Below are 13,038 nucleotides of genomic sequence, written 5' to 3' on the forward strand. Positions count from 1 at the left end.
AAGGAAGTATAAGTCAATTTCCAGTCGATGCCGAATGACGTCAAACGCACATAACGTGACACTGTTACAGTCGTTTTAGCAGAATATGCAGAATATGTTAAAAATAAATCACACAACACACATGGGCTAATTTTAAAAAGACGTCTTGTCCACATTCTTGGAATTTTCTTATAATCCCGCGTCAGCGCCTTTAGCCCCGCCCCTCGTAAGATACATAAGCAAAACTGTGAGTTTCTGAAGTGTCTAAAATTCCACACTGTTTTTTTGTCATTGTTTGAATACATGCATTCTTCCTCACAAAATGGCATAATTAACGATTGTTTAGAAAGATGGTGATCAGTGATTGGATGTTGAGTATGATGCTGTTCAGTGATTGGCTGTTGAGTATGATGTGATCAGTGATTGGATGTTGAGTATGATGGTGATCAGTGATTGGATGTTGATTATGATGGTGATCAGTGATTGGTTCTTGAGTATGATGGTGATCAGTGATTGGTTCTTGAGTATGATGCTGATTAGTGATTGGTTCTTGAGTATGATGCTGATCAATGGTTGCTGGTTGTCGGTTCACACAAAAGCAACAAGATTTTACCCTGTTGTTAATGCGAGTGAGTACCGAGTGTTGGAAGTTCTTTAAAATCCGCTCAGTAAGTCACCAGATGTGTCACTAGGTCATTTTCTTTTTAGATGAAGTCACAATAAAAAAATTACCAATTCTAGCAACAGTACCCTGTGGACGGGGGCGGGACCATCCTGAAACAGACCACACCCACCGGGGTATGTGACTCACCTTTCTTACACTGTTGATGTTAAGTGGATGTTTTAATTTGATCTCAGTTGCTGGTCACAAGCTGAGTTCAGGGATGTTTTTTCTCAGAACCGTTAGCATATTTATAGCTGGTACTTTTCACACTAATGTAAAGTGATGCTCTCATTTATTAAGCTGGGTTTTTTTTCCAAATCCGGGACGCAGGCCACGTCTCCACCACAGTAGCTTGTTTTATATTTAGCAGTTTCTCTCTCTGTCTCAGAGCTGGTGACTCTGTTTGTCCACTCTGAATCATTCACACACTGACCCACATGCGTCAGACTCATGGAAACGTATCGGGCTTACTGTACAGCCGAGTGGGCAAGATTACCTCTGTACAGGTTCCTCTGCCGTTTCTCTCTTTGCTTCTTCACCTCTTCCTCTCTTGCTGCATACGAAAACATCTAGTCGACTTCTGCTTTCGCGTTTCCTGTAGGAGGAAAAACATTTAACTGCTTCTTGCATTCTCAGACCTGAGTCATTTTCTGGAACAGCAGCTCCGAGACCGCAGGTTTGAGCTCATGCTCTCGTTCTAAAACGGCCTCGTTTCTATAGCAACACGACAAGTACAGAGGTAGACGATCCATGTAATCCTAAACTGTTCATAATAAACAGATGCATGAGCATGGTGTCGTTCAACAATGGAGAAGCTGATGATATGGTGAAGGTCGAACGTTTTCCGAAAGATGTGTATAATTAATGCTAAGGAGTCTCATGTGTCTGTTCTCAGCAGCATAACAAGCCATGTCACATCTGTTTCTTGACTCACGTCCACTTTATTAAGAACATCTGCACTTCTGTAGAAGGTCAGATTGTAGAGAGAACCAGATTGACCGGTTCCTCAGAGCAGAACCAGAACCAGGACTAGAACGTCCAGGATGAGTGTGTGAGCTCAAAACCTTGATGCATCAGTCACCATTTTCCAAAAGTGAAGCTGAAACCTTTTCTTCTCATCGTGCAGGTGTTCAAAACCGAAAAAAGCTTCGTGTTCTTTTTTTTCTATCTGTATTTAGTCTTTCTCAAGAACAAGTGATGTAAATCAGACAGGAAGCTCGCGCTGTGAGGTTACGTGATGTGCTGAGATCTGCACTTACACGTCCTCTGATCGTGGAGAATTGTGATGTTGTCTGTAGAACTTCCCAGGTTTCCCATCACATACACTACACTACCTTCTACTTAGATTCGATTTTGTTTAGATGTTTATTTTATGAAGGATTTCTGAATTTTTTTCCTGAAATAAAATGTGTTAAAGTGTCTTGAAGAACAGCAGCAGGTTCTTCACGATGCTCGGTAAAATTTCTGACTGACTTTATTTTAGTTTTGTACACTGATGAACTTTTATGTAGAAATTATTCAGTCAATCCTTTATTTCTCCGGGTATCTTTGCTTTATGGCTTGTCTTCATGTGAAATGTCAAAGTCTTTAGAAGATTTTTTCCTCAGAACTGCTGAATGAAGAAGATAATGATGATGATGATGATGATGATGATGATGATGATGATGATGACGAAGATGATGAAGACAAATATTTTTTGTTGTTTTTTTTGTTGGTGTTCTTGTTTTTTTGTTTGTTTGTTTTGTTCTTCTTCTTCTTCTTCTTGGTCTTGTTATTTTTTTTATTCTTCTTCTTGTTATTTTTCCCCTTGTTTTGTTTTTTTTATTGTTGATATTCCTAGTTTTCTTCTTCTTATCTACTTGTTTATTGTTGGTTTTCTTTTTTTTTTTCTTGTTGCGTTTTTTTTTCTTGTTGGTTTTTTGGTGTTTTTGTTTGTTGTTGTTGTTGTTGTCTTCTTCTTCTTCTTCTTCTTCTTCTTCTTCTGAACTACGTTTCCACCAGCTGACCAGAAATACAAAGCTAATTTTACAAAATAACAAAGCATCACTCAAACACAACCCCATTCAACAGCCGTCAATAACAAGATCGTTACTGTAACCTCGTGATTTACTTTGAAGCCGGAAATGTTGTCAGATCTTAAGAGAAAATCCATCAACACCTTCTGCAGAATGGTTTCACCAATCAGATCACATCAGAGAAACCAGTTCATTGGGGATATGGAATTTTCAAGACTCAAAAAAATCACTGGCATGGATTCAATTCTTAAAATCACCAAACAGCATCATCTCCAGTTTCATATTTACACCTTATGGAATCTCGATGACGTGTGAAGACTCACAAGCCCCTAAAATAGAAGGTGTACGCGTTGGTTCGAGGGTCTTGTAGTCCATCTGAGGACAGAAACATGACTCTTACTTGACGCCGTTACTCGAGCGTGTACTTGCAGCAGAGGGAAGATCATTGAACAGGAACTAAAGCGTGGGAACTAAAACTGATCCACATTTTTACTGATAAAGCCAGAAGTTGACGCTGAGGAGTGTTACGAACTGTACTGCGTGATTTATGAAATAAAGTGTTTTTTTTTTAAAAAAAAAAGGTTTGCCACACTATAGCAGTAACAAATAGAAAGAATGGGGCACGGTGGTTTAGTGGTTAGCACGTTCGCCTCACACCTCCAGAGTTGGGGGTTCGATTCCCGCCTCCGCCTCGTGTGTGTGGAGTTTGCATGTTCTCCCCGTGTGTCGGGGGTTTCCTCCGGGTACTCCGGTTTCCTCCCCCGGTCCAAAGACATGCATGGTAGGTTGACTGGCATCTCTGGAAAATTGTCCATAGTGTGTGATTGAATGAGAGTGTGTGTGTGTGTCCTGTGATGGGTTGGCACTCCGTCCAGGGTGTATCCTGCCTCGATGCCCGATGATGCCTGAGATAGGCACAGGGTCCCCGTGACCCGAGAAGTTCGGATAAGCGGTAGAAGATGAATGGATGAAATAGAAAGAAAAACATTTTTCCCCAGAGAAAAGGAAACAAGATGGGAAAGATCATGGGAGAGTTTGAAATCTATGTTTGTGATACTAAGAGGAAAATTGTTTTGCTGTGTTCCTCGAACACAAAGCCCTGCACCAGAAGGTTCAAAAGTGTACTGAAACATCACCCGAGCCCTGACTGCTGACGTCTCACACGAATGCTACATGATGCCTTACACCGGTACTATTTCCGACCCTAAACCCTGCTGTAGATGTTTTATTTTCACTCTAAAGCCATTTTCTCCTCTGAATCGGTCTAAAGTATCAAAATGACCCGAATATTCGATTCAGAGCAAATCTTTGTTCTTTACTGTCACCTTCTGAGGTCTTTCCTTTCATAGGTACATCCTGAAATGGAATACCAAGACAAGTCCCTCTCACTGGGTTTTCCCCATGTAGCTATGAACAGAAACTAGAGACCTGCTGGGATCAACGCTTTAATTTAAGCCTGGACTTTTCTTCCCTCAGCACTGAGAGGAAACTCTACACAGATACGCGACATCCGTATTGTTACCCTCTTAATATGTGTTTTGTTTTGTGTTTTTTTTTTTTCTGAATTTAATTTATGCTAAAAGAAACCGCATCAGTCGTAAAAGAGAAACGAAGCGAAACTCGCTGCTTCAGAAGAGCAAACCTCATTTCCTGCCACAGGAAGTTCACAACACAATCTACTGCAGTGTGAGAGGAGGCGCAAAAAAAAAAAAGAGAGGACGAGTTCAAACGAAGTCGACAGAGATGTTTTTAATGTGATTTCAGAAAAAAAGTTCCCTTGTTATAAATATTTATATATATATATATATATCGATCAGCCATGACATTAAACCCAGCGACACGTGAAGTGAAGCGCTGCGGTTATCTCGTTAGAGTGATAATCGCCTGTCAATCAAGCAGTGTGATCGATTAGATGACGTGTGATGTGTTGGAAGCGGGAAAAATGGACGAGTGTAAGAATGAGAGCGACTTTAACAAGAGCCATCTAGACGGTCGAGTCGGAGCGTCACCAATACAAAAGGTCATGCGAGGTGTTCCTGGAGTGCAGTGGTTTGTAACGACTAAAAGAGCTACCAGAGGAGAAAAACTGGAGACCGGATGATGAGAGCCCACAGGCCACTGATGCACAAGGGAAGTGAAGACTAAGTGTTAAAAACGTTCTTGTTCATGTTGGATCTGAAAGGATTACGAGCCATGACTCCTGTACACCATCCAAAGACCACAGAGCAGCTGAAAAAGGAGGCCTGGACTGATGAATCGCGTTGTCTTTAACATCATGAGGATTGCTGGGTTCTGGAGTGTGTGTGTGTGTGTGTGTGTGTGTATGTGTGTGTGTGTGTGTTGCTTACCAGGTGATGGGATGGCTGGTGGAAGCATTCTTGGGTCCTGCATTCATCTGGATGTTACTTTGACCTAAACACTACTGTAAACCACGTTCACTAAAAACACTGTGGAATGTCGTAGCTCAATGAGTCAAGTGTTGGATAACAGATTGGAAGGTTGTGAGTTTGAATCCCAGCACCACCAAGCTGCTGGACCCTTGTGCTACAAACTTAACCCTCGACTGTTTCACGTTTCAGTCGATTTTACACAATCATTTACAATATATCAGGTAACTGCTGCTATAATACTGTGTTCATTCCAGGTTGATCGATTGAACATACAGTATTTACACCGGTCGGCTATACACTATACTTTTGCACTGTCTTTTGTCCTGCACTGTCTTGTTTGTCATGTTTGTCTTGTCTCACACTGTTTGCACAGGGTTGCACAGTTGCACTTTTGTGTATCTAGGACTAACTTACTTTATGTAGCATCCTGGTCCTGGAGAAACGTTGTCTCATGTCACTGTGTACGGCAACAGCTATAAATGTTTCAAATGACAAAAGCTTCTTGACTTGACTGCTGTTACACAAATGAAGTAAAAGTTGGGGCAAGTTGTGGCCTAATGGTTAGAGAGTCTGACTCGTAACCCTGAGGTTGTGGGTTTGAGTCTCGCCCGGCAAGGCACCATAAAATGGCTGCCCACTGCTCCGGGTGTGTGTTCACTGTGTGTGTGTGTGTGTGTGTGTGTGTGTGTGTGTGTGTGTGTGTGTGTGTGTGTGTGTGTGTTCACTGCTGTGTGTGTGTGTGCACTTTGGATGGGTTAAATGCAGAGAACGAATTCTGAGTATGGGTCACCGTACTTAGCCGTATGTCATGTCACTTAAGTGCGTCTATGTCAAAACGACATAAACGTTCAGGAACAGCTTGAGGAACACGACAAAGAGTTTATGAAGTTGCCTCCAAAGATCCAGATCCGAATCTGTTCCAAATCGAATCTGGAAGCTTCACCTCACAGTTTAAGGTTTCATCATGATTCCACAGTGCTGCTTGGTCTGATTATAAACCTCTCCGATGTCTACAGAGATCTGCTCTTTACCTACATACTCACTTTTCCTTCTTCTCCGTTCTCCGTATCTCCTTACGTATATTCATTTGAGCTTCACAACATTTCACAGCATTTCAATTCCCTGATATTTTCTACATGACTAATTAACTTAAAGCTTAAATGTACATAAACAATATATAACATTTTAATGCCTGTAAGCTGCGATTATTTTAGACAAAAGATATATTTACGTATATTTTTAGTTTTTGTGGTCTAAAGATAAATTAGCCGTGGTTTATCTTAACCGAGTGAATGATTTGACTACTCCTATTTGACACGGTTAAATATTTTACGCTCTATTAACAATCCCACCCTGCTCTGTCTTTAGGTTTAAAAGCCTCTCCACCCAGACTGACGGATTTACCCTGGGGAGAGTAAAGAGGTCGGGCGTGACCTAAAGAAAATACCAGCGTACAGTAACTGACGCAATACAGACAGGATCAGGAAACTGAAGCTGGGGTTTTATTCCCTCAGCCAAGGTACAAGCGAGGCGTTACGTAAGGTAGACTTTCATCTATGTGAGTGTGTTTGGACAGGGAAGCCATCTTGACCTGATCAGTGTCTCACACACAGTCACAGCTTTTATCTTATCTCCTCTTCTAGAGCAGGACACACGTGATGTGAAGTGTCACAGGGCAATTTGACCCATTGTTGTGATCGAAAGTCAGCTGTATTGTGTGGAAGACGTTAATCTCAGCAAAGATGGTTATATAATATATAATAAAATATATGTAAGAAAAAATATTTTGTAAAAAAAAAATACGTAAATATATATATTTTAATTATTAGCATTATTTAGAATTTTTTTTAAATGTGGACGTTGTCTTGACGATTATCTTTCTATCTATCTATCTATCTATCTATCTATCTATCTATCTATCTATCTATCTATCTATCTGTCTTACATGCAGTACATATGTTTACATATCTATCTATCTATCTATCTATCTATCTATCTATCTATCTATCTATCTATCTATCTATCTTACATGCTGTACATATGTTTATATTATCTATCTATCTATCTATCTATCTATCTATCTATCTATCTATCTATCTATCTATCTATCTGTATTACATGCTGAACATATGTTTACATTATCTATCTATCTATCTATCTATCTATCTATCTATCTATCTATCTATCTATCTATCTAATATACACACACACATATATATGTATATATATATACATATGTGTGTGTGTGTGTGTGTGTGTGTGTATTAGATAGATAGTTTGTTACAAATTTAAAATAATGCTAATAAAACAAAAATAAATTATATATATATATATATATATATATATATATATATATATATATATATATATATATATATATATATATATAATTTATTTTTGTTTTATTAGCATTATTTTAAATTTGTAACATAAATGTTTCTTGGACTGCATTCGAATTTCATCCCAAATCTAGAACGAAACTGAATTTCCCTTCGCTTCAACCGTTCACGTTCTCACCAAAAAGTTTTGTTCTTGTTTTTTCAGTTCAGAGGTAAACGCAGTCAGAATTGAACAGATTTAACTTTGCGATCTGTAGTCGGAAATCACGATCTCAACGTCTTCCAGATCTCCAGAAGGAGGTGATATTTGTGCAGGCTTGTCTCTGGATTTCATAAAACGTCAAAATAAACGCACCTACGTTCATTATTTCTGTGTATTTCATAATTGTATTTTGACAAAAATTTGGATTTCTATCCAACATAATTCAGACCGAGTCATTTTAATGTCGGAGTGAATTAATGACATCTGACATAATGACATTCAATATCAACAGATGACTGAATTTCTGATCTAAAATGAGTCAGGATTCAGGCGGCTTTCAGCGTGAGATGCGTGTTAACCTTACAAACAAGTTGTTTCAGCTCCTGTTGTGTGTGATGAAGCTTTCGGACCTTCAGTGAGAAGATGTCGACTCCGTCTGGTCTTTGAGGATTCATAATCACACACACTGGTGTTTATAACAGTTTATAATCCCACTCTCCAGCGTCACCCATATGAGGATGAGGTTCACTTTTGAGTCTGGTTCCTCTCAAGGATTCTTCCTCTTCCATCTAATGGAGTTTAAGCCACAAGCATATTTATTAGGGATAAACACAAACACATTTAAATAAGAGTCTAATACTAATCATGTAATAATAAACTTGTATAATTATAATTTTTTGTTCTATATTTCTTATGTTCTGTAAAGCGGCTTTGAGACAACAGCCATTGGTGTAATGAACAGCTATACTGTTAATTTATGGCCATGTTCTAGCAGTTATAGAAAGTTCTCTATAGTCAGTGTACACGAGTGTGTGGGGTTTTTATTTAAAACCACGTACACCTGCTGAAACTGAATCCAGTTATTCTGAAAAACTTCACACTGTTTCTCTTTCACATGCAGCTCAAAATAAACAGTTTAAAGCATTTGTGGTTCATCTGGAGACATCAACACACATTACAGCCAGAAAACCTTCCCCCCACATCATGTATGCATTTGAAGCTTAACCAAACACACTCGAGTTCATGGTACAGGTTCATCTCTGCAGTTGTTTCATCAGCTAGTTTACAGGATTAATTCGTTTTAAAGCACCAAATTGTTTTATTCATTTTTTTTTTTTTGGGGGGGGGGGGGGGGGGTTAAATGGTGAGTTTACATTAATTACCTAAAAATCTTTATTTTTACTAAAACTGGTAATTATTGAATTAAAGTTTGTTGGGAGATTCTGATTAATACATCTTTTAGATTACTTAATTTTATCTTAATTTTTCCACTTACTTTCTTGGTGGATTCTTATTGTTCCTGTTTGGTTTTTTTCCCCCTTCCACCCACAATCCAAATAATAAAATAAATAATTTAAAAACAAGGGTGTAGAGAGACGTGCATTAAAACAGACAAAAGCCACACAGCGAGACAGGCAGGATGAGGATGCATACATTTTTAATGCGGTAAATGATTTCAGGAGGAGGACGCTAATAAAAATTCGTTATACAACATTAAAGCAGACGGATTACGATACAGAACTCTGGGAAAAAAAAAAAAAAGGTACAAATAAATACAGCTTTTTAAAATGAAACTCTTTCCTGATGAACTTCAGCTTTTCAGACACAAATCTCACAATACTGAACATGAATCACAGATTCATCCAATTGCCACGTAAGCACAAAGGTCCATTCCCAAGGAAACAAATGGCAGTTATTTCAGATTAAGGGGGGGGGGGGGGGGTAGTTGTCTTAAAAGAGGAAAAGAATAGAATTTGTGCTGAAGCATATAATGATCGCTTAGTACGCTAGAATTAAATTTAACCTAACAAATGTGTTGGTTTTTTTTTTTTTTTTTTAGACGCTGATGAGCTGCGGAAAGAGTTCGTTAGCGAACATGTCTTCCCAGGTGCTGTCGGAGCAAAGCGGGGACGACATGTCGCTGAAAGGGGAAGGTGACCTTTCGTATCCAGAGTCACTGTACGCGTCAGACATCAGGTACGCCGTCTTGTCGTAGCCTCCGAAGGAAGAGGACGCCTCGGACAGGAAGTCGTCGACCGCGATAGAGTCGTTGTCGGAGGCGGGGATGATCATTTCTTCCGGCTCGTCCTTGATGGAGACGGTTTCCACTTCCACCTCCAATTCGTCTTCGGAGGACGACGAGAAGACGACGGTGTCCTGCTCGTCTGCGATGCTCACTTCGTAGATGCCCTCCGTTTCGTCCTCCTCCTCAATCACCGGTTTGGTGTAAATGTGGTCAAAATGGATCAGTTCATTAAGGGCCTCCAGCTTGATTGGTGTGGCCCCCACAGCTCCAGGTGAGGGGGAAGGTAGCGAACCTGTGGCCGAGCCCACCAGCAGGAGCTGCTCAGTGGGGTTTGGCTCCTGAGCTTCTTTGAGGAACAGCTCTGGTTCAATGATGTCCAGAATGCCGAGCAAGAGATCAGACTGTGGAGGAGATTAAAAAAAAATTATAAATCACTGATCGGTCCAAAAAATATATTCATTATTAGCTAAACACTTTAACCTTAACGCCGTAGACTTGAAGAAATAACCAGAAAAATCCAACCAAATCCAAGCAACATACCAAAAATGACCTTGTTACCATGGTTACCATAACCAGCACTAATCGATCCTGATTTCCATGCAGGAATACGCTTCCCGTTTGTCTAAAGAATTATCATAATGGCTGCATATCTGCATTATCCACATCCTTCTGAAGATAACCAGCGAGATAGTGGAAACTAGATGAGTAACCAGGTGACCGGCTTCCAACGTAACGTAACGACCGCTTAGCAAACAAGCTAAACAAGAAACGATTAGCATTTCATCTTCTCGTCATCGTCGGGTAGCTAACTTCGGTCACATCTCAGACTGAACCGGATAAACAGGAACCGTGTAAAAAGGTTTTATTATCCAGAAACAGCCGTTGTTTTTTTTGTACAAGATTCCACCCTGACTTATCTAAAAACCTGCTTCAGTGGTGTACCAGATAATCCGGTTACAATGGTGTGAAATCTCCGATAAACGGTCACGATGTCACCTTTCACTGCGTCAAAATGAACTTCGGAGCACCTTCACAAAAACCCGTCTGATTCACTTCCTGTACGAGTCGACTCGCTCGGGGTTTGTTTGAACGCACTAAAGGTTCACAGAAGGGCCTGTTTGTAATGATTTTCGCTGAGCTGAGTGTAATGAAGCGCTCACCTCAGAGTCTGCAGTGCCAGGAGCGTTAGGATCCACGGCGAACTCTTCGGTTTTGATGACTGCTGGGCCTGCACCTGCTGCGGAGGCACACGTAGCCTGAGTGCTGCGGACTCAGAAGACCCGTTCAACAAAACCAAATCGCCCACGTCGGACTCCAACGTCTGAACCTGCACCTACACACGTAACCGAGGAAGAAAACGTTAACCGTACAGCAACACACTGTTGATAAGATGTTAAAAACCCACATGCTGTTGAGATAACGATCAGTTTAAAGTTCTAAGTTTATCTAAGAACTAGGACACTGATTAACGTCGTCGAGCGTCTCGCATCGCCCGGATTAAAAACCTCTTCGCCTTATTAGCTCTGTGCCTGAATCCTCTTTACCTTCTCTTTCCTGACCAGAGTATCCAACCCAAGCCTCTGTCTCAGCTCCTCGTTCTCGCTCATCAGATCGCTCGTCCTTTCTCTCAACACCTGGTTCTCCAGGTGGAGTTTCTGATTCTGGAAGAAAAATCACTCGGGTCAGTTTACGACTCAATTGCAACCAAAAAAAAAAAAAAGGATTAAACGGTAACTGAACTTACTTCATGCTCCAGTTCCAGGACTTGCAGCTCCAGTTCTCCCATTTTGGCCTTTTTTCTGTCTCTTGCTGTCTGTGCTGCAACTCTGTTCTTCAGTTTCCTAAAAAAAAAAAAATAAATAAATAAAAAGAGAGTCATTTAGAATATTTAATGAAATATTTAACATTCTAATTACTATTTATTCTGCATGCAGTCAGCCTATTAAGTGCAGTGTTTGTCATGTCTGCCACGCAGGCAAAAATGAATATGTATTAATAGGTGTGGTTTTCGGGTTGCCAGATACGCGTTTTATATCCTTCCAGGCTTAGAACACCCCAACCCCCTGACTACTAAAATCATTATATTCTTTAAAACAATGTGTTAAAGTTTTCCAGTAGTTGCAATCGGAGATAAAAATATATTTTAAAAATTCCAAATATTTTTAAAACGGGGGTTATGTTCAATCTGGCAACGGACACGTATACCATGTATACTTTCTTCACGCAGATCGTGTTTCAAGTTCAAACAAAAAAAAATTCCTTAGAAGAGTAAATAAAAAAACATGTTAGGCTCTTTTTGTCGTCTATTCCGTTTTATATGACATTACATTGGTTTAAAAAAATGTAAACATTTGAAAAGCAATTCCAAAGAAATCTGGCAACCCTCGTGAACGGAATCTATTTAGGAAGGAAAAAACCCCGGTTTTACCCCCCCCCCCACACACACCATTTCCAAACACCTCATTATAACGAGTGTACTTTATTCACAAACTCAACACTATTTGGAAAAATAACACAAAACAGGCTTGTGCTTTAAAAAAAAAAAAAACTCAATCTGGCAACCCCGCTGAAGCTCAAAGTCTTAGCCAAAAAAAAAAAAATCCCATTTTTTGTCACCTAACATTTTTAACTATACACTGCAAACTAAATCAAGACACAGGGATGGAATTTATTGTGGTGGTGTAAACCTATGCAAGTTTTTTTTCCCTTTCCAAAATACAAATTATCCCAATCTGGCAACTCTGACGTCGTGGCAACTCGATAAATCGATAAACTGCGCAATATATCGATTAAACCCACCCACAACCCACAACCCCCCCAAAAAACAAACTAAACGATATTGTTCTCACCTCCGAAGCGCTTTTTCCTCAGGACTCAGATGTGTGAGTCTTTGCCTTTTCCTTAAAGTCGGAGCGGCATTACAGGAGTCACTGGAGTGTGAGGAAGAAGAAGATGATGAAGAAATGAGAAGCACTTTGTGTGCTCCTCCGGGACCTGCTGCCACCACAACCATCCTGTGTCTGTTCCAGAGCTTTAAAAGACAGATTAAATGTGTTGTATTTAATGAGGAAAGAGATTTAAAGCGAATCTCCTCCTCTTTACTCCTCTTCCTGTTCCACAGAAAATGCCGGCTGCCGTCACTGGGCGCTCTATATCTACTATCGTGGTACGATTTGATTGGCTAAGCCACGCGGTTGCGTCTTTCAGACGCGGATGCTTATTGGTCAGAAAAGCTGATGTAATTTACATCCAACTCTGGGGTATTTTGTGTACTAGTGCACTACAGAGTAAAGTGTGCACACTATTAGTGTGATGTTATGTTTACAATGTTTTTGTGCATGTGGAGGTCAAATATTTCATCAGATTGCATCATATATTCCGGCTAGTGAGCTGGATTAGTAATTAGATTTACTTTGGAAAGCA

The 13,038-nt window shown here is 40.0% G+C and overlaps 1 protein-coding gene across 1 annotated transcript; it reads right to left on the reverse strand.

The window, feature by feature from the left end:
• Window positions 1-9,010: 9,010 nt before the first annotated feature.
• Window positions 9,011-12,745, reverse strand: xbp1 (X-box binding protein 1). Its single transcript, XM_027162925.2, is given in 6 exon segments — window positions 9,011-10,016; window positions 10,776-10,859; window positions 10,862-10,948; window positions 11,160-11,276; window positions 11,360-11,456; window positions 12,465-12,745. Coding segments are annotated over 6 exon segments (1,140 nt in total). The 5' UTR covers window positions 12,629-12,745; the 3' UTR covers window positions 9,011-9,425.
• Window positions 12,746-13,038: the final 293 nt, after the last annotated feature.

This window comes from Tachysurus fulvidraco, chromosome 9 (genome assembly GCF_022655615.1).
Source record: "Tachysurus fulvidraco isolate hzauxx_2018 chromosome 9, HZAU_PFXX_2.0, whole genome shotgun sequence".
NCBI classification, from domain to species: domain Eukaryota; kingdom Metazoa; phylum Chordata; class Actinopteri; order Siluriformes; family Bagridae; genus Tachysurus; species Tachysurus fulvidraco.